Source organism: Notolabrus celidotus, chromosome 15, assembly GCF_009762535.1.
Source record: "Notolabrus celidotus isolate fNotCel1 chromosome 15, fNotCel1.pri, whole genome shotgun sequence".
Taxonomy (NCBI): Eukaryota; Metazoa; Chordata; class Actinopteri; order Labriformes; family Labridae; genus Notolabrus; species Notolabrus celidotus.
Window position 1 is genome coordinate 28,186,344 of NC_048286.1, and position 23,519 is coordinate 28,209,862.

The 23,519-nt window shown below is 40.6% G+C and overlaps 1 protein-coding gene across 1 annotated transcript in view; it reads left to right on the forward strand.

Moving 5' to 3' along the window:
* Positions 1–946: 946 nt before the first annotated feature.
* The window catches only part of rem2 (RAS (RAD and GEM)-like GTP binding 2), a 51,267-nt gene continuing 28,694 nt past the window's right edge, over positions 947–23,519 (forward strand). Inside the window, exons 1-3 of the mRNA XM_034703404.1 lie at positions 947–1,282; positions 7,197–7,533; positions 14,153–14,226. Coding sequence (XP_034559295.1) covers positions 1,271–1,282; positions 7,197–7,533; positions 14,153–14,226 — 423 coding nt within the window. The 5' untranslated portion in view covers positions 947–1,270. The remainder of the gene's footprint in view (positions 1,283–7,196; positions 7,534–14,152; positions 14,227–23,519) is intronic.

A 23,519-nucleotide genomic window follows, 5' to 3' on the forward strand; every position in this document is an offset into this window, starting at 1 on the left:
ATTTTTACACAGGACGTTGCCACTTGGTTAAAACTTCTTGTTGGTTAAGTTCACTCTTCCTTTGTCTGCTCTTTTTTTCCTTACTTCTAGGCTGTTTGCTTTGTATCCTGCATCCAACCAGTAGCCACGTCAGTCTTGACCATCTCATACTGTTTTTCTATGCTAATAAAGAAACGGTGTTATAATTCTGGCTAACTAACATCATTTGGAAGGTATTCCAAATATTCTATTGCATATTTTCTCAGGTAGAATCAAAACAGTTGTTAGAAAACGCCACTATCTGCCTTTGTGTAAAATAGTGTTTATGTGTAAAAACACGTCATTTCTCATCAGTTATTCCATAGCCCTGTTTCTCTGAGTTATTCACTCAGGCTCTTAGTCTAGAAATAGTATATTCGGGTTATTTGAGGTAGCAGTAGCACAGCAATTCCTCTTTCCTCTTCACAGGCTTACAATAGCGGCAGCATCTACAAGAAGCGTCTCTCTGGCTCCCTCTGCTGGCCTCCGAACCTGAAAGCTACAAAACCAGACTGTCTGAAAAAAACACACACCGGGAAAAGCCCTGGACCGGTGTTTCACAAAGACCCACATCTGAAGGGGAACCTGAACAACTGTGTCTGATATTTACTCTGGACGATGGAGGGGAAGGTCGCTCCTCCACGTCCAACATAACATATACATCACTTAACCACCGACTCAAGGACGCGCCCCCAATACACACTTTACAGGAGAAAGAGAGAGAGAGAGAGAGAGAGAGAGAGAGAGAGAGAGAGAGAGAGAGAGAGAGAGAGAGAGAGACATGCAGGTATTAACTGGAGGTGGAGAGAGGGAAGCGTAGTAGCTGCCAGCCGCCGGGACACCAAAAGGAGAGGAGGGGATGTGTTGTTGTGCTGATGTCTTTCCTCATTCTTCCTCCTTCAAGTACTCGCCTCCTCATCCAAACGGAGACACAGGTGTAGCCTCTTCTTCATCCACCTTCAATCCCACTTACACCATCACTGCCTGCTCTCTCAATCTTCCATGCGCCTTCACCTCCCATTTCCTTGTCACCAGAGGAGGTTTTTACGCGCCGCCGTGGGGGAGAACAACACCATGTTAATAGACACAATGTGGTGCGTCTCTTTTGTGCGCCGTCCGTTACGGCCGTTTTGAGTGTGATGCCCGGCACGCGGTCTGCAGCAGCACCCAGTACACATGTCTTGAGCCCGGCGGAGGTGGTTTCAACTATAACAGCACTTGATCCATAAAAAAAGAAGACTTCTTGATAACCATGGCTGACCAGGTAAGGCGACCCATATTTCTAACCTCCATTATCCACCTTGTGCACTCTCGCAGTGATGTCACACACACACACACACACACAGGCGCGCCAGGTAGCCTACACTACACACACCCTCCAATGTGTGAGGAGCACGAGATCTAATCTTTTGTTTTTGTGTGAGGCATACTTTGGATTCTCTCTCTGCCACACTGTCTCTGTGGGGGAATTCAGGTCAGAATATGGAGCATATTTTCATCTCTCCAACCAGAGTATGAATTTTTGAACGGACAGCGTGTCTGTGCTGCTTAACACTGACTTCTCTGTAACCTTTATGCGCCTCACAGTAGCTATTTTTACGCCTTACATATTGGATTTTCTATCATATATGTTTCAGTGAGTATTTCTGTAATGTATTAGTCAGGGTTACAGTTCTTAAAAGGTGGTCGATCCATTGATCTGTCCTTCCCCCAGGTTGGACTACTTCATAGATCCTCTATAATGAGCTACTGTTCAGTAAACATGTTTTTGGAGGAATTAAAAGTGCTTTAGAGAGAAGTAGGCTGCAGAAGGAAGAGGAGCAGCAGGCAGTCAAATTGAGCTGTATAACGAGAGGAGAATAAAAACACTGCCTTGTAGTATTAATTTTGTATTGTGCGCTGTTGTTTGCCCTAGTTTCTCTCGACAGCCTGGCGAGAGAAGCAGATTAACCCTTGACACGCCGGTTCAGCCCGCGGTCACACTTTCCTGTCTCTGCATGTACAGCTCCCTTGAGCGCAGCTGAGTGAAAAGGCCATGCTTAATTGATTAGTTCGTTCAATTAACCTAATTGAGCTACCTCGGTGAGCCTGTGTGAATGATGAATGCGAGCGTGTGTGTGTCAGCATTTATTACTGTGTCACTAGCAGCCACACCTCAACCACATATACCACTATGATACACCATATAGTCCCACAGTATACTTCTTCATTTAAAACTGAGCTACAGTGTGTTATACTACTCTAAGCTTCACCATATATTACTGTGTTTTATTATTCTGTGCTGTACTTCAGCTCACCTTATTATGTTATACTTTTATACACCATGCTACTTTGCAGTACACCATATAGATAATATAGACCACTCAGAAATATAGCAATGCCATGTTAACTCTCTTCAGATGTTACACACAATATGGAATACTTCATTATGCTATATATAACTTAACCAAATCATACTTAAATATAGCTATTAGGGATGGGAATTTACAGTAATCCTTGTAATCCTTGTAGCTTTATTTATCTATTTTTATTTTTACTTATTTTATTTTATTTTATTTTTACTTATTGAAACTTCTTTCTTGATTGTACTTACACCCTGTATGTCTGGGTTGCTGTAACAACTGAATTTCCACCCGAGGGATCAATAAAGTAATATATTATCTTATCTTATCGTACTCGATTACTTGAATTACCTAATGAACGACTACTCGAGTACTCACAATTATTATTATTTTTTAACCATAAACAAAAATGAATAAATAAATAAATAAAAGTCCATTTTGGTTATTACCAGGCTAATCTTCTCCGCTCTGGTTTCATCACAACAACGTGTGCTAACAGGGCTAACAAAAGACGTGATGTGAGACTGCCTGTTATCTGTCTCCGCTGTTTTCTCTTTGTGCTTTAAGCGCATGTGGTTAAGCATCAAACTAGTATTTCTATGGTATGTAAGTTTAACGCCACATATCTTGCACTGCACATTAACTTCATCATTTTTTTCAAAGTACTTCCAGACATCACTTTTTTTAGCTGACATGTCGCAGACGGTTCTGTACTTGTTGTGCTTTTGCTTTCGGTGGAATAATAATGTTCCTAGAGAGTTGCCATAGCTGCCGTCAAACTATTGTTTTTGCTGAGATCTGACTCAGTGTGTACTAAAGCTGAAGCCGTGGCCGGAGAAGTCATACGTTTATATCCCGTTAATTATTTTCCTACCTCGTATACTCAGTTAGGCGTAAACAAAAAGCACATGGTCACACGTATGAGTTCAAGTTATGCGAGTAACAAAATGCTGCTTGAATAATGGAGTCAATGGCGAGTACCCGAGTACTCAAGTATTCATACCCATTCCTAAAAGCAACACAGCACTATACACAACTCTGTGCAAATTGCTTACTATACTATACTGTGCTGCTCTACCTAAGGTGTAATCAAGCACCAACCTCCAAAACTGCCATTCTGCAGAAACACCAAACAGTTTAGGTCTGAATAGCTAATTTCTCAATTGGCATGCACGGAACGGGGGTGATTTTTCTTAAAACTCGTTATCTTTGAAGATATTAAACTTACAAGTTTTGCCTAAATGGGGATATGCCTGACTGGATTGACAGGTGGGCACCCTGTTAGTGAAAAGTTTAAAGCCTGCCTCTTTACCTCACACTAGCTTGGACGAAGTGAGGTTGAATTCAGCATTTCAATATGGCACTCCCCAACAAACAGCTTCTAAACAGCACTTCAGAAGCAGATGGGTGACGTCACAGATACTACGTCCATTTATTTATACAGTCTATGGGTATAATGTATAGAGTATAGGATCAGGTGATTATTTAAAATAGAACCCTTAACAGGGTAAAGCAGGGTCAAAAGTAAGACCCTTTTTCTTGCTTTTGGGTCTTGTCTCATCTTGTCAGGATTGTATTTCACACATTCACCTGGTCATCATACCTTATCATTATAGCGTATTACTCAGCTATCAACCTAAACAATTCACAATAAGAATTGATTCTAAGATCATTTTATTGATTTAAAGGTTGGTAGTGCTTCCATGGCAATGGTATTCTTAGCAGCGTACCTGAGTCTACCCTACCAGTGGGTTAAATTATGATTAAAATTAACATTTTCATTCACAGTAAAGTCCAAATATTAGTGTTTTTCTGTAGGCTCTTTTACCAGGTGCAGAAAATAACAGCAGTTCCTGTACACCGTCCTCTTCCCTGTAACTGTAATGTTGCCATTTTCCTCTCCCCAGTCCTGCAACACTGCCAAAGCCCATACTGTGCTGTGGTTTGTTGTTGCTTCAATGCCTGTTTTCTTCCATTTGATTGAAGTGTGCTTCACTCAGCTCCATGTTTTTTTTTAGTATTCCTCTCTGGTTTCTGCACAGTTTTTTGTCCTCTGGCATTCTTTTCTCTGCTGGTCACTAGTCAGCAACAAACTACTGATCTACTGTGTTGTGCTGTCAAAGTAAATTTACATTAATAATACAAAAAAAACATCCTTGTTTGACAGCACTCTGGAAACTTTAAGTTTCCTGAATGTTCACAAAGCGGTCACTGTTGCCAAGCATTATGATCTACCCTTAAACATGTCACATTCCTCTTATGATCTTGTATGCTGTTGACTGGCGCTGCTCTTGTTATTCAGAATAAACTATGTGGATTGACAAATCAGTATAAAGAGTTTAATACAACCAGGTGTTTATTAGGCAATGCAGGTGATAATGGAAAAATAAAGTGTAATACACTAAAAACTAGGGGTGAGTATTGCCAAGGACCTCTCGATACGCATCACGATAATTGGGTCATGATATGATAGTATTACGATGTATCACGATATCACAAGATTGTGATATATTGTGATATTCTACACAGTTAACTAAGAAAAAATAGGATGGTGTAAATGTAAATCACACAATATTACTCAAAATTGAAAGGACAAATTAAGTCAAAACTATTTGATTGAAAACAACTTTTCCGCTTTATTGTTTTTGAAATACTGAAGTTGTATTTTAGTTCCAACTCGGCTAAAATGTGAATTTTTATTACCACAAAAATATCGATATTAAGAGTTGAAATATCGATATCATATTGGAGGTCAATATATTGCTGTATCGATATTTTTTCACACCTCTACTAAAAAAAATACTTTATGATACCATGCTCTTCTCTTTATACCTATACATATTTTAAACCTATTTACTAAACTACTACTATTACTTGACTTGGCTTATCTACACAGTTTAACATTACTCAACCTGATGCTATGCACAGCATTATATTGTATAACACATTACCCCATTCTATAGATCAGGGGTTCTCAAACTTTTTGGGGCCAGGGACCCCTTACTGGTGAGAACATTTTCCAAGGACCCCCTCATAATTGTAACAGAGATTAAGCACATGCTTACTACCATTTGCACTCTTAGATGCCCCTGGAACTATTTGTGTTGTAAAACTTATCAATCTAAATACTTCAGACCTGTTCCATAGTGATAAACAGAAAACACTTCTCCATCTGTGTATTCTTGCCGATGTATTCCTCGCTCTTTTGCTGGAAAAAGTCTTAAGGTTTGTCCTTATATTCATAGCTTTGTTTGCTAGCAACTGAAGACACATGACGCATTTTGGTCTCCTGCCACTGTTCTCAAAAAAACCAAACTCTATACCTGTCGTCATATTGTCTTAATTTAGCTAGTTTGGGCTTAGCATCACTTGACGATGTGATCTGATTTAGAAACGGCTCCATGCTGGGGAGCTAGTAGGCAAAGCTAAGTAGTAGCAGGAACAGTTGTGACCGGAGTGAAGTGTGAATGAGTGATACGTGACAGATTGATGTGAGTGTCACAATCATATCAGTTTCTATTGGCCCAAAGCTAACTAGGGTGGGAGTAATTGGCACAATATGCTGGTTTTATTGGCACAAATGGTCCTCATCTGTATATATGCTGTTTTTAATGACAAAGCACAAATAAAAAAAATAGGTTTTTTTTATATTTATTTCACAGACCCCCACGCTATGGTTTGCGGACCCACATGGGTCCTAGGACCTCACTTTGAGAATCACTGCTATAGACAATGTAATTGCACCTAAATGTACTCTGCTTCACTTTACCCTGGTGTAATATTTAGTATAAACCTCTGTAGAACTACTTTTTAAAAAACCTGTTTGATGTTATGTTAACAATGTAAAGTCAATTCTGCTTACAATGCAGTATTTAAAGGATGCTAAAAGAATAAAGTTGTACCTTAAATTTACACAGACACAAAATATAACACAACAATAGTTGTGTACTTATTATCGTACAATCATCCTCAGATTCACTCTTACTTCATGGAGTATTTCTCTTTGACACTGTTAGAGTGCTGCTGATTCAGGTCTTTCTCATAGGTGAGACTCTCCACTGTGAGGACGCTAAATTGGACTGCTGTGTATTCTAACGTGTTGATGTTATTGTGTCTCTCCTCTTTAATTAAGCATCAATACTCTACTTAGCTCTGTAACAGGCAGAGGCTGGGCCACACAGACACCCAGGGGTGCAGCTGGTGCTGGATTAATTGCAGCATTAATATTGATGAGGGTCGTCCATGGCTGACCTGCTGTGGCTGCATGCCCACACACTATTATGCAAATGGGCACACACACACTTACTCACACAAACACACTTTTCTCAGCCAAACTATTCTTCAGGAGAGAATCGCTGACTGCCTTCTACATTTTAAATCTCCAGGGACAGAGATCAAGACTTTTTGTTGACCTATTTTTGGATGAATTCACGCTCTGTGAGCACATTGTGCAGTTTAGATTCACCTGACCACATTTATGGCCTTATTACTACTGCTGCCACACACACAGACACACACCGAGACACACACACTCACAAGTACACATGCAGACACTATCTCTCCCTCCTACTCTTTAAGCTTTCCCTTTGCCACGCTGTGTCTTTATCAGCATCTTTCCTCCCACCTCCACTGGTATCACCCTCCTCCTCTTTACACACACATGCACACACATTGTGGAAACTCTGCTGCCCCATTCTTCAGTGATAACATGTTCTTTATTTAGAATAGAAAGTGTGACAGGTAGACCTGTCACCTCTTTGAACTCTCTCTTTGCTGAATGGCTCATTCATTAATTAAACTCATGTCTTTTTCTTTTCTTTATCGATCTCCTTCCAGTACAGTATGTTTCTCACCACGGCACCCCCCCTCCGACGTGGCAGCACACCCCTCCCCGTCAAACACCAGCTGAGAAGGGAAGAAGCCGTGTCAGATGACTGCGATTGGATCCCGGGATTGGATGAACCTGCCACGTTGCCTATCAGTGACACAGGGTTGCCTCGAGACGAGTCCTTCAGCCAATCAGCCGCAGCACAGTCTTCTTACCACAGCCATGGCGGGGCGTTAAGGATAGTGCTACTGGGACAGACTGGCGTGGGGAAGTCGTCGCTCGCCTTATCTCTGGCTGGGCAGTCAGACAGATCCCTCTCTATAGACTCTGAGACACAAGCATGTGGTAAAGACCTGGATATTGATGGGGGGAGTGTGTTTTTGTGTGAATGGGCTTATTACACATATAGAAGTAGGGTGACCAGGTGCCAACAAGCCAAATATATGAGTATGTTTGAGTGGGACAGTGTGGGACATGTCACCACGATGATGAGAAGTAGTTTATATTTTCATATAATGTCCATCTAACCTAAAAACTAAACATGTCCATTGAAACCATTCACTTATGATTCAAAGCAACAGCGCACTACAGGTATCACAGGTTGATTTGGTTGCACACACTAAACAGGATGTACACTAGACTTTTATTTTGAATTTAAAGGACAACAAATATATACTTTTGAATGAATTTATCTTCATCATTGCAGTTAGGAAAAAGGAGAATGACAACAAGCTGTCATCTTCAGCGGTGGATGTGCAGACAGAGACAGCACAAAGGATCACTGTGGTGCAAAGAGCAGGGAGACAGCTATACAGATAGATTACAGGCAGGACGTGATTATCAGCAAACAAGCTAACAGCAAACTAACTGAGCTGAGAGGAGCTGGCTGAGATGACATGAGACAGACTGAGCAGGAGTGGAGTAGTTTTGTTGATCATGTGTGCACATGACTCAGTGTTTTCTTTGGTTAGATATTTATTTTGTCATATATATCCAAGTTAACCCCGCCTTCTTTATCCTAGCCTTAGAATGGTATCAAAAACTTTTTATTTATTTATTTTTTAAATTATATTTTTGGCCTTTTTGCCTTTAGGACAGCTGAAGAGAGACAGGACATGTGGGGAGTAGAGAGTGGAGAAAGACATGCAGGAAAATGGTCGATCAGCCAGGAATCGAACCAGCGACCCCTGCGATGAGGAATACAGCCTCTGCATGTGGGGCGCTTAGACCACTAGGCCACCATCACCCCGGTATCAAAAAGTTGACTGATAATACTTCAAAAATTGATTAAAGTTCAGTTCCAATATTTTAGATATATATATACTAGTATGTAAATCTGACCATAAATATCATAGGTAGAACTTTTTTGTTGATTTGAGGCTTTAGCAAAAAACATGCAATCATCAAAGGAAGCTGAAGCTTCACATTTACGATACGATGTACTTTATTGTCCCCATAGGGAAATCTGTCTTTGACATCAGTGCTGCACATGTTACCTGCTCCTTCAAAAATCCCCACAATGACACAAGAACACATAAATAAATAAGAAAAATGCAATAAATAGTACACATTCATACAACTCACAGCATAATCTTAAAGAGAGAGCACCATAACACTGTCCCAACTGTAACAGGCTATTTACTATTTAAAATTCTAATAGAGATCGGCACAAAGGAGTTTTTAAAATGATTCAATTTACACTTGGGGACTCTGTACCTTCTTCCAGATTGTAAAAGTTCATACTCAGAGTAAAGGATGTGCAATGGATCTACAAGTATTTTCTGAGCCTGAGTAGGCTGGCACAAGCACATCTTTAAACCATGGCCGCTGTTTTATACGTCCCCATGAGACTTTTTTATTTGGCAGTCTCTGAGTCTGAGGCTAGCCTATTACCACAGACTGCTGACCTTAATGACTGCTGGCTGCAGTGTGGTACATTTCTTTGTTATTTCATCAGCTGTTACCTCATCTGTTTGGAAATCCTCTTCTGATTTCCCAAGGAATGCATCCATTGATGAAAATTTCTCTTTATGAGCCAGGCTTTTCCTGTGAATCTTTCAAGTAGTGCGTCGCTTTAAGTCCTGTTATCCTCATGCTTGATCTAAAAAAGAAAAAAAAAAAGAACTCACTCACACTTTCATTATATTCTGCCCAGAAAGTGTGTTTGTTTTGTGCCAGTGGGGCATAACCTTGGCAAAAGAATGTTGACAGGTTGGCCAGCCCTTAACCCCACGTGTGTGCTGATTAATTAACATCTGACATAGGCAATGGTGATAGCCTTCTCTTGCTCTCTAAACAACCATTTGTTAAAAGCCTGGTTTTAGGAAAGCAACAAACCTACATTTTGGAGAACAATCCAATGAGGGACATGGTTTCGATTTGTGCAACACGGCACAAGTGATAGATGCTGTGTAGTCCAGCCAAGCGGCAACCACCGGTCTAAAAATATGAGTCAAATGCGGAAGTGCTAAAAACAGCAGTTCATTGAGGATCCACTTGAGGCTGGCTCTGGAAGTACCCGAAACCACATACACACCAATTCAAAAAAGCCAATCTTTACAGCAGAAATAAACATGTTTACAGCAGCAATATGATTGCAGCAGCAATATGGCTGCCGTCGATGATTGGCCTCAAAACAGATCTTCAGAAACAGATGGGTGATGTCACGGATCGTACGTCCATATTTTATACAGTCTATGAGTCCAGAACAACGCGGCAAATCCAACTAGCTGCTAGCTTTAGCTTCATATTAAGCTGAAAGATGTGAGAGTTGTTTCTTTCTGTATGGTGCCTTGAATGAATACTATACCTTTTGTTATTCAATATTTAAGCTGCTGTTGGTAGTCACAGAGTAAACATCTGTTCAGAGAGAGGGACTTCGAATGTCAACACTATCCCTCCCAACCAGATTTCCTCTTAGCCCCCCATCACAGATCGGCATGTGCAGTCATGATAGTGCCGGACTCATAACCAAATGGAGGACGTAGTAGGGGCCGCCCCTTAACCAATCAGGACAGAGGATTGGAGATTAGCTATGATTGGTCCGTCATAACGGGAATAATAACATTGTTTGATACAAAGGCATTGCAAAACGCAGAGATTTTGCAATAGTCTCAAATTACTCCACTAACCGATGAGTACTGATGGGCATTATGACCTTAACTTTGATATTATTTGAAGTAGGAGAGGAAAATAACATTTTGTAAACTTATTTACAAAGAAGAAATCAAAAAGTTTGAGATAGAACTCATTGCTCAGACCAAGGCAACCATACTAACTTCAGATTGTGCATTCAATAGATCTTTGTCCTGTTAATTCAACAGTAGCTCAAAAAGTGTGATCTACTTCAAGGTTGTAACGCTGCAAACTGTTGTGAAGGAGTTAAATACTTAAGCAGTGAAAAACAGCCTCAACCATAGTTTACCCTCTGCTGTGTCAGCCATCAGTCAGTCAGTCAGTCTGTAGGTCTTTCTCTCATATATCTCCCAGTGAACAGAGGATAATCAGTCCTACTCCTCGACCTCCTGAACAGCCGATCAATATGTCAGTGTCACTAAGAGATCTGTGAACTTCCCCTCATGCACAAAGCTGACATGCCCCTGACTCCTGACATAAAGTATTCATCTCTGCTCATGTAGTACCGTCAGATTCATGCATCATAAAAAGCACTTTCATCAAAGAAGCTAGTACATGCTTCCAAGACTGTGTTCTTGTCTCCATCTCGGCTTTTAACAATATGCTTAAATATTCTTCTAGCTACACGTCAAAATGATAGTGTCAAAAAAACACTAATCAACACCTACCTAATTAATACGTGTAAGATGATTTTGAACAGATGCTGCAAAACCACTTAAGCGCTGTGAGCGGTACACCATCAATACGTGTCCTCACTGAGTAATTACCTGTAAAAGACAGCACTGATTAACACCCGGAGATTTACTTGTTTCTTAACATAGACGTGTCATTCATCACAGGAGATTTTCAACACCTACTTCGGGCTGTTCTGGGTTATTTAAAAGGTTCTGCACACTTCCGGGTAGTGATTGTCTTGGGGTGTGTTGATGCAATTAGCTAAGAGTACAACCACTTGGTTTACAAGGACATTTTGAATCCACCTTCAATTTTTTTACAGTGTTTGTCAGGAAAAGTCAGCTTCCCGAACCAACTTTTGAAGCTTTATTCTGCAGCATTCTAGACTCTAATTTGTATAATTGTCAGCAAAACACATTATAAGCTGGAAACAAAGACAGAATTAACCTTCCTTTTACCTTCAAACATCTTTTATCCTTAGGGTCAATTTGACCACAGCAACTTAAACCTCCAGAAACTGATTGTTACCTAGGTTTATGTATCAGGTACTTTGTGTTTCTTTGTTGACTACCTAAGTAGCCTTTTAAATAAAACATATTTCAAGCATAAACACAATTTAAAGAATTTAAAAGGACTTTAATTTGTAAAACAGAACATCAAATTGCTGTGAGTTTGTCATGCTCTCGTTGGCTCTGCCTTGTTTCTATGTTATCAAAACGTATGACACAGGACTCATCATTGAATGTCTTTAGAGACATGGTGGCTGGAAATACTATATCTCAATCTAAAGGTTGGCGGTTCGATCCCAGCTCCTGCAGTCACATGCGGAAGTGTCCTTTGTTATAGTGACCTCAATATCATCCAAAACAACCAAAACAAATGTGTGTAAAATGTTGATATTTCTTATGTCATATACAGCTCAAACAGCCTGGGGTCAAATTCACCCCAAGGAACAATGATGGGTAATTTTTTTTTTACAGGAAATTGGAACATATCAACATTTTAATTTGACATTTTCACAGTTGTCCCCTTTAAATTAGGAAAAGTCATGAAATATGAAGCCAAAAAAAATATATTAGTCATTAATTTAGAGACGTTAAACATTTAATGGGGTCAAATTGACCCCAAGGATAATAGGAGGGTTAACCCTGTTGAAAATATTTGTGTTGTTAGTGCCTGATATGTTTGATTCATATATACCACAGAGCTTCTTAAGCACTAATCACACAGGGTTAGTATTACCCTGGGACCTCTGGTAATTTGTGAATTACCCCCTGACGTCAGTGTTTAGGGCTCACCTTAGACTTTATATAGAAATGTATACAGTCAATGATTCACAAGAGGGATGCAAAGTATGTTATGTAGTAGAATTTGCTAACATGTCCCATTGATAACGCTGCAGGAAATCATAACTAAAAGAAGACGTCCACATCTGTTAAACTTCCTCAAAGAATGAGAATTTAAAACTTTAGGACAAGCTTTGGGGTAAAGTTTATAACTTTGTATCATATAACATTTATAAGCTACCGAGCAATACAACAGTTCACACTGAGCCCAGTCCCTGGCTTCCCCTTCTAATTTCAACAGTCACAGATATTGATTTGAAAGTGTCTGCACAGGTGATTTAGTATTTGCCAAACAACAATAGTTAAAGTGCTGTGCTCTTTTTAAAATTCTATTCAGAGAGGCAACACTGTGCACCTCTCACTTTCAGACTTTATATTGCCCTTTTGATAGATCTGCAGTAGTCTAAGAAGCATTTTTCAGCTACTGTCGCTTTAAGACACTGAAGCATTTAGGAACCGAGCACTCTGGAAGTATCCTCCATTGATGATATGCTACAAAGTCATCATCACAGGTAACCGGTGTTTTCTCAGTTTGAAACATAGACTGTATAAAATACGGACGTAGAATCTATGACGTCACCCATCTGTTTCTGAAGAGCTGTTTTGAGGCCAATCGCCGGTGGCAGCCATATTGCTGCTGTCGAGCAACTGTGACTTAAAGAGGCGAGCTTTGAGCCTCCTAGCCAACAGCTACAGTGCTCCCGCCTGTCAATCAAGTCAACTGTGCCTCTCATTGGAAGACTCAGAATCTCAATATCTTCGAAATTGCCTTGTAGAAAAAAATGAACCCCATGTACAGTGTGTGCCGATCCAGAAATGAGCTATCCAGACTACACTTGTTTTTTGTACCAGGCTGTAAACATGTTTATTTCTGCTGTAAAGATCGTCTTTTTTGAATTGGTGTGTATGTGGTTTCCGGTACTTCCTGAGCCAGCCTCAAGCCGATCCTCAATGAACTGCAGTTTTTAGCACTTCTGCATTGGACTCATATTTTTGGAGCAGAGGTTGCCACTTGGTTTGAAATGACAGACTATGAAATATGTCCAAATGTTATGAGCCTCAAATCTGACCCTGAGAGTTCAGAAAAGGGGGTAAAAATACCCCCAGCAACAAATAACAAGTGAAGTGTTCTGTTTATCATGTCTTTTTTACTTTTTCAACAAGCTGCTCAGAGCTGATACTTCATAAATTACAGATATGGTTGATTTGCACAGTAATAAAACTTAGTCATCCTATGCAATTATTATAAATTATCAGAGGTCCCCAGCTGATACACTTCCTTTGTTGAATGAGTCTTAAGTAGTTGCCCAACTTTTGAATCATTTAAAAAATATATATACTCATCCATACCTTTAGTTGGAGGGAAACTGCATTGAACATTTAGTTTGTTCTTCTCATGAGATGTTTTGGCATTAGGTAAAATAAAGAATATAACCTAGTCTATCCTTTCAAGTTGAGCAAACATAGATGAGGGTGTCATCATGCTCTAAAAATAGTTGCAGCAACATATTCCAAACATGCCAGATGGCCACATGACCTGATTGAAACATCTTCATGAAGTTGATTGAACATTTCCAGAGTAGGTCAGGAACATAAATAAAACCCAGATTGACTTGTCAACTTTTTCAGGCAGCAGTTAAACCACTGACATTTGGTCAATAGCGCAATTCTCTCACACTCCACGCTGCATACTGCCACATTTTTCCTGTTGCTCTCAGTATTGAATGTCAGTGTCAGGCACTGTGTGTTGAGGTGTTTTTCATCACTCTGTGTGTGCCGATGTGTGTAACGTGGGTGTCTGCCTGCAGGTGAAGGCTACGAGTGCAGCGTGACAGTCGACGACGAGGACAGCAAACTCATAATTTACGACAACTGGAAACAAGTGAGTAACAGATTGTCAGCTTCACTTCTTTCTCACTCTGTTTATTCTCATTTGGTACACTCTTTCTGTCTTTCTTTGCTAAACTTCCTCTGGTTTGACATTTTTTTGGCCCATGTTGAAAAAATGAGGAAAACCATTTGTCCAATTACTTTGATGGTCAAATTATTTGTGTGCACTGGAGTGTACAGACAGCGTTCATACTTTGCCTTTTTGTGTGTGTTTGAGTGTGCATCTGTGTGCTGCACTGAACCGAAAATCTTACTGGAGCAGCTGTGCTCATGCAACTTGAGTTCTTTCATCCATAAAAGTGGAAATCAGTCTCTTGTTAACCTTGATTCAATACAAATCTTGAGTTAACAGAAACATTTCAGTGAGAGCTTAAATTGCAGCAGCTATGGACCATCAACTTCTGATGAGTTAAAAGGACCTCATGATGACAACTTCTATGTGGGGAGAGTTTCTTTCTTTGCTGTGGGATGTGTTGCAAAGGAATAACAGCTCAACACTTTATGCAAAAATCTAAAAGCATGCGGTCATTAATGCTCGTTAATAACATGATGGAGCGGGAGAACACTCTAATTAGTGTGTTGGGCGGATCATCCCTGATGCATCTTATTCCAGCTGTCCACTCGGCCCTTCTGGGGCTCTCCCCTTAAGGTTAAATTATTCACACGCAGCTTCCTGTAGCTCTGGGGAACTCCACTGAGATCCAGCTCATTTCTTCATCTCTTCATATTTTTCTGTTTGCTCTCTCAACCCCAAAAATTACCTTTCCAGCTGCTGTCCTCAACCAAAAAAATCTCTTTCTCCATTGCTGCATACTCACTTCTGTCCATTGGCCCTTTTCTGCTCTGTTCAAAATCTGGCTGCGAGTTAATTACATTTGTTATTCTGTGCGTGTTAATACTAGGCAGGGCATTAAGGCTGCAGCAACAGACGCAGGCCAGCGGGGAGCTTGGAATAACTCCAGGGCCGTCAGCAGTGGGGGGAGGCAGAGAGGACTGGACAGCATCCCAAATTATCCGCCAAATTATGTTCATGTTTTTCTGCTTTTTTTGAGCTAATGCTCATAGATAAAAAGACACACACTGATGTAAAAATCACACACACACATACACACTTTGAGGAGCACACAGATGTTGTCCAGCTGCTGAACACGTGTTCTGGCCTTTAACTGGCAAAGCATTAAGCGCCAGTCTCAGGAGATTTCTGGCCTCGATGCAAGCTGAAAGTGTTCTCAATGGGGCACCCGAACCTACTCCCAAAGTTACCATAGCAACATGCACACACACACATACTGTATATACGCTCTCACATACCCACATACAAGGCTGACTTAATCACTCACTCACGCATAAGATCATGCTAGAACAGTCAGCATGTGACGCTGTTGGCTGTCGGGCTCCATGCGTTCTCTGGACGGCTCGCTCGGCGCCTCGTCATCCCCCCTGCAATACAAACTGCCAAAAAAAGATGAAAAACTGTTACACTCACATTCAGCGATTGTTCCTTCAAGTGCTTTCTTGGCTTGACTCACAGCCGATTGACACATGAAGGTTTGGCTTGGAGCTGTAATTTTTTCTGAAACGCGGCGCAGAGAGCAGGGCACAACAAACAGCAAGTGGAGCTTCCTGTAAAGTGCAGGAACACGTAGATATATATTTACTGTGCTGTGAGATGAATGTGGATGTGTGTGTGTGTTTGTGTGTGTGTGTTTCTGCAAACACTGTGCAAGCACAGAAGGCTGAGAGTCTGCTCAGCCAGACGTTGGGAAGTTGTGAGCGTTTGTTGTTGTCACGAGGGTTGGACGGTTTTAAATAAGTCATCGGTGTTCTGAAAATAGAAACACTGGCACACTTGGCCTTGACCTAGCCTGCTTGTTCTGTCCTTCGCCTGTAGACTGACTTTGGTTGTGTAATGCATCTCTTAAGCAATCTGCTGGACTCTATGCAGGGAAGAAAGTGAGATTAAGGACACTGGGGACCAGAGGGGGCCTCCTCAGTCCTCACCTTATTCCCCCTGCTGTTTGTCTGTGTGCATGTTCAAACTAATTCATAGGCACCCAGTTTCATTACTATTTGATGCCTGCAAATTAAAATATTTATAAAAGAAACCAAAAGGTGCAGCCTCAGGGCCTGAAAATGTAGGCCAATTATGTATATGTGCATTTATCGTCCATCAGTAAGATGTACTTGCTGCTGCTGCTGCTTTGGAGGACAGGATCGTTTATTATGTGAAAGCAAATCAGAGAAAAGCCCAGGATGTAGTTTGGAAGGAGGTATCTCAGCTTGCTCACATTCTTCAGCTCAGTAAGGGGTAAAAAAAAAACATTTCTACCATCCACTTCTCAGGAGAGAGAGGGTTGGTGTTGTGTGCAGGGAGTACCTTCCCTGGACATTTCCTCTGTTCCGGTTTCACAGCCTTATGAGAGTCGTTCTGGACGATTTACAGTTCCTCATTTCTGGCTCTGATCCACAGCAGCTATTATACTTTAACAGTTTGTTTATTTTCATCTCAGCTGGGAGTCACTTGTCAGTCCACTTTTGTGAAACACTGTGTGAGCCACAACCACGCCTGTTAAAGAGCTGGATATATCCAACATCCTCACACATATATAGATATTTTCCCTATCCTTATTTATAAATAAAAACATGACTACATTGACAGAGGTAAACTAGCTGTATAGTGTCGTAGCTAATGATCATTTTCAAATATGTTTAAAAATCAACCAGCTTATGCCAACCAGCCAGCTTTGAAAAAACTCTTTGAAGACTGACATCTAACTCCCTGAAATAAGTCCCAGACTTCACAATTTTGTAAGACTGAGTATCTTCAGTGACGGGCTGCCAACTTTATCAGTACCAAGTACACAGAATAGTTTGTTTGGAGCTCAGTGCCAAAGCAGTGTGGGTATGATGTGTGACTGTCGTGTAGAACCAAGAAATGTGTATTTGATGTGTATAATTTAATATTTTATACCACAAAGTGATTTAAACCATGAGCAAAAGTTTCACATTGAAAGGCTGAGTGATAGAGTCGGTCGTCTCTCAATCTGAAGGTGGGCACTTCGATCTCAGGGCCCACCCTAACCCTCCTGTTACCCTCATATTGACTAACAAGTGTTGATGTTGATATTTCTATGTTATATACAGCTAAAACAGCCAGGGGTCAAATTGACCCCATGGAACACCGATGCAAAATTTTATTTTACTGGAAACTGGAACATACCACCATTTTAATTTTATATTTTCCCAGTTGTCCCCATTGAATTAGGAAAAGTCATGAAAAAAATGATGTTCATCATTAAATTAGAGACGTTAAACATTGAATGGGGTCCAATTGACCCCAAGGATAACAGGAGGGTTAAGTGTCATTGGGGAAAGACAATGAATCTCAGATTGCTCTTGGAGACATAAACAGTGGTGTGTGAATGTGTGTAAATGTTCCCCTATAGCATCCTACATGAGGTGTGAGTGGGTGAATGTGACATGAGAATAAAAGTCCTCTGAGTGGTCAAAAAGACTAGAAAAGTGCTGAATCAGTCCAAGTGTATTTACCATTCATAGACGATTTACATTCTGTCATTGAGTGACCGAAAGATGAAATCATTACAGTGGCAATAAAGGATTCCACTCTAAACTTTGGACCCCCTTATTGACCTCTAGCAGACTCCACTTAGAAAACCACTTTTAAAAAAAACAAAGAAGAGAGAAAACGAAGGTTGGAGCTCCACAATAACAACAACAAAAACAAACAAGACTTAAATCCAGAGGAGAGGCATGACTCACCAAGTTAACTTTCTCCATGAATGGTTCTTACTGCCCTTGACAAATTCAAGCAGTCTTTAGTGACAAATAAATAATGCACCATTATTGCGCCCACCTTTCATGGCCTTCCTGTGTGTCTCTGTGCTTTGTTACATGCTCACCTTCATGGCCGTTTGACGACACGCAACAGCATGACGCGTGGAAGGCCTTTGTTGAGTCGCTGCTGACCAGCTTAACCCAACGGCTGCTTTGCTTCTCATAGCTTGAGGCTGCAAAGTCTTTTCTTTGTTGCCAGTTTATCCATATTTTTGTCCACAACACTAACTGTGAGTGAAACCTATTAGTGGGATTTTTTGCTTTTGATGCTTTAGGTATATCTGATACGTATGATTCGATGACAGGTGGGACTTCATGGGCATGATCAGTGCATGATGGGCTACTGTTTGTGTCAGATCAGATCTAGGATCAGTATAGCTTTGTATAGTGATTACAGAGAAGTACTATCAATATATGGGGGACAATGGGCGTCCCATCTGGGGTAAATAAATTGGGTCTGAAATACAGGATTTCCAGGCTAACTCTGGAAAGTTGGCTGGCACACATCAGTGTTACTTTTAACCACAGCTGGACTCCTGTTGAGATTATTTCTTATCATAGTTGAAATTCACAATAATAAATCAAGCAGCTGAATTAAAACAAGCCACTTTTGGACACATCCTCTAACCCTGTGTTTTGCTTTATCTCTAGTGATTAGGTATGTAATGTTAGCTTGGTTGGCATTACACGCTAGCGAGGCATTCTTTCCTCCCTTTGCCTCCCACTAAAGATAATCACTGCTGGGATAACAAAAGTCCCAACATAAAGCTAGCGTCCAACCATTGTGTCTCATATAATTAGGACACTGACATAAGCTCATGTGTGGGTAGTGTCTTATATCACCTCACTGTGGCAGCCCACATCATGTGACCAGTTTGAAGAACTGGATGTTGGATTCTGTGACTGCTTTAGGTCTAAGGGCTCTGTAGTTAAAACAAAAGTGAATAGGACGTTAACTATATTAAAGTAACCAAGTCATTATGCTGAAGAAAACACATTCTGTACAGCTTTAACTCGACAGCACAGTTATCATTAGCTGAAATCCCTCCCAGTTGCACACACAGCTGTTCAGTATGTGTTGTGTTGCAGGTGGGTTGGCTGTCTTGATGTGAGCAGTGTTTGAAATTTTTAATTGTTCACCACCAGCTGGGTCCGCCTCGCCAGGTATACCATAATGCTTTGAGCAGTGAATCAGCTGCTTGAAACACACAGTGAATGTGGGTACATTTTTCCCAGTAGTTTGCTTTCAGTTGGTCACATAATGTTTCATATTCACACAGTTTGCTTCCTGTTTGGTGCTTTAGGGACGGCTATGGTTGGTGACAATTTTATATCCTCGATCAGCACTATTTGCACAACCCAGGATGTTCAGTACCATTGCATGTGTTTGATTTTGACTCATATAGATAAAAGACTGACTTCATTTGACTCCAAATGATAAAGAAGATGAGAACTCTGACCTCAGATGTTGAAAGATGTTCAGTAAAATGGCTTTAACGGCCCTTGGTTTAGGAATTGGATTATCAGCCATTTAGCTGTGTCTGTGTCTGCATGTTTGTGTGAGTGCACATTTGACATCAGTATACCAGCTGCCCTCCATGCAAACAGAAAAGAAATAACCTTCATTTGGTTCAAACAAGTAAGAAAATGTCTCAGCCTTAGTCACTCATCAACTCTCTTACATATGTTACATTTCTGTCTGAAAGGTTTGTGATTCATTTGGATCATTTGACTTCAGGGGATGCAAGTAAAGAAGAAGACCTGTGCTCTTATAAAGATTTCAAAGAGAGTTATTTTGGCCTACTTAAAACCAAAATCACAATGCTTACATAGCTGACTAAGATCTGATTTGTTAGCACACTTTGAACAGCACAAGTCACATTTGGGCCATCTTCATATGGGATCCAGAATCAGATACAGGTCGTACCCTTTTAAAATAATACCTCAGTCTGAACAGCAAGGTTGGAGTGCATGTGTGCTAACATCACTCTTGAGACACACTTGTCACAGTCGTGCACCGGCAGGATAAGCAGGTGTGGGTGTCACTTGCACTTAAAGAAAACAAGCATGGAAGCCGGCTGTGATGGAGGTAGGTCCTCTTTAATTCCATCTGCTGACTTCCACTGCTCATCAACTTCAACATGAAACCATAAACCACGTCAACCCAGTAAACCATGTCAACCGCATCAACCACGTCAACCCTGTCAACCACATGAATGATGTCAACCACGTCAAACACACTCACTTCAGTCACCCCTGTATTGACTATATTATGTTTCAAAACCACTAAAGACCTAGTCTATCAGAAATGGGATATCTGACTAACCAACTATTCTAAAGGCAGGTTGTATGTCAGTTTATCCAGACAATGCCTACAACTCTAACTCCACTTTCTACGATGAAATACTGCCAAACTATGCAGGGCTACGAGATGTCATCTTTGCCAACTAGCAAGAAGATGTTTAATTCTTTAATGGACTAGTTTGCCTAGTTCTCTTTGCACAGTTCAGGACTGTAACCAGTTCCCACTGGGGTCTGATATGTGCCTCTTTTAAAAAAAGTAATATGAACAGCCAAACAAAAGTATCAGATCTGAGCAATAAATCTGAATCTAACATTTGGCCCTGCAGTGTGAATGTAATCAAAGTGTCTCTCATAACTATGCCATGCATTGTCCAATCAGGAGATTCTCATTTATCCTCTCTCCATGAGGAGGTCAGAGGTCAGCATCCCTGAAACCTACAGGGATTCAGGGATTGCGCACAGAGCACATAATGATAGATTAAGCTGGAGTCAGGTTGTCCCTGCTTCACCTCTCAACTGTTAGTGTTTGTCAGTGTGTGCATGTAGAGGTTGTTGATCCCCATGGTGTGTAATAATCTGAGTGTGGCACTATAACTGTGTTATGATGTCAGCTGCATGAAGTGATGATGTGGTCATTCATAGTCATCACTGCTCTACTTTTGCATTGCTTACGTACTTGTGTGTGGTGTGTGTGTGTGTGTGTGTGTGTGTGTGTGTGTGTGTGTGTGTGTGTGTGTGTATGTGTATGTGTGTGTGTATTAGTGTGTGTGTGTCCTGCTCATCCAGATGGCCTCTTTAATACTTCTCTGTGCGGCAGCATTGTCTCTGTGCGGCAGAAAGTAAGCAAGAGAAACAGTGCAAACCCTACGACTCAGCATTCACACTAAGCTTCATCATCCAATTATCAGATTTTGACTTAGCTTTCAGACAACATGCTTCTCCTCGCTTCACCCCCTTTTCCTCTTCCTTCCTAATTCTTTTTTTATTTCAGTCCTTCATTCATCACCCCTGCTACTTTATTGATCCCCTGCTCTTTCATTCGGCATTCACTGGCAGTCACAAAAACAGAAAGCAACCCAAAGAGTCTGTGTGCAAAGTTTGCTTCTGTGTTGCAGAATGGTGGCATGAGTTTGTGTTTTTCTCACTGGGCTGATGTGTGCGGGCAGGTAGAGCTGTTTGACCTTTTGTTTCCACGTGAGGGGCCGTAAGCTGCTTTACTAATGTATCTTGCTCTGCATAGCAAAACAAACTCCAGGGCTAATAGATTGAAATAGTTCAAGTTCAGTCTTCTGAGGGCAGTGGGGAGCGTGCTGCATACATAATGACACACGCACACATGCTCACACATGCTTGCAATCTACAGCCAAAAGCCATGTTTGCCGCCTTTTTTCACAACTGGAAGGAATAATAGTCTGAGTGCTCCCACAGCCACAGCATGTTATGCAAATTTGGTCTGAAAAGTGATTCATTGCCCTCACTCTTAATGGCTTCTGATGTAGTGTCTGACTGGAGCAGGCTGGGGTGTAAGTGTGCTTTTGAGTGCTCGTCAAAGTATGTGTGTATGATGAATATTGTTTCTGTAAGAATAAAAAGCTTTTGAAAAATATAATAATTCATTTGGAAGCTGCTTCTGTTTGATGATTTGTTAAGACCTGTTTTTCCCAGCCCCGGCTCTTCTGATAGCTTTGAGAAACCAAACAGAATAGATAAGTCAGAGCTCCATGCTGCACTGATAAAGACAGACTCCAAACTATGATCTCTGTCAGAGTTTATTGGATGTACTTTTCTTATCTGCATGTGCAGCAGAAACAGAAAGTTGGAGGAAATGATGTTACTTTTTTATTGGTAGAAAACAGAAGCTCTTCTGACTCTACTGTGGGCTTCCTTTTATATTGAAATTATTAATAAAAATATATATATATATCACTGCACAATACCTGCTGAGTGGCGTATTAAAGGGGGTTGTGAGCTCATTTCTAGTTTGGGTGTTATGTGAATGTTTTGTTATACCATTTATGTGTGGTATATAATTGTAAATTGACTTTGGTCATGGAAAATAACCTATATGGTTTAATTGATTACTTTGGATGCAACTCAACTTAAAGATGGTATGGTCCCATGGGAGGGGCTTAGCCTTTAAAATGAGGGAATCCACACTGCCTAAGCAGTCAGAGAAGGGCTGTGGTGCAGTGTGGAGGTAATGATGGTTATCGGCCAATACTTTGTAAATATTTTCTGCTGAGTTTTCTTTGTTTGCCCATGTATCCATGGGCTGTCTTTGAGGGCAATAAAACATGTCATCTTTTTTTTGCATCAAATAGGCTTTGTCTTGCTACTTTTTTTTCTTACATTTTGAGTTTGGACGTTTTCAGTCAGCTACTTTCCACCTACTACCCTCACTCTAGGTCTGAGTGTGACAGCCTGAAAGATTGACCCACATGACTTAGTTATAACAGAGAGAGAGAATAAGCAACTGGGTGATAGGACAAGCTTGACCAATACACTTTATTGCTACATTATCAGCATATTATTTATAACAGATCAATTCATATAATCATTAATTCAAGCCATCATCTGATTTTGGTCCAAAACAAACATTGTGCACCCTGCCAAAAATACACTTCATGTCATTTTCCTGTTGCACATACTCTGTGATGCTTTTGTAATATTTAATGCAGGGTTTCTTCGTATAAAAGCTTCTTGATGTGATGTGATGTGTATGGAAAAAATCTCAGCACTCTGGTAATTTTGGTGTCAGAGCTTGTTATAAAAACAAAAAGCAGTCATACAAAACCCTCAACGTGACAGATTTCAGTGTGGAGCTCAAAGCAACAATCTCCAAAATAAGGGTATAATTTATTCATTCTTCCAATATAAAGCAAGCTTTGTAAGCTCTGCTTTGATTACAAATCAAGTGTCATTGTTGTGTTTGGGAACATGCGGCCCTGTAACTGTGTAAGTTTGGAATATATAACTTTATGTTCATATATTGTGAAGAACTGAGCAGCTGAACAAACATACATCAAAGCATGATGTGTTGATGATGTTTTTCACACTCAGACTGATGAATCATCTTTGGGAAGACCTTCAGTCTGATTTTGAAATCTAACTGTTGATTTGTTCTTG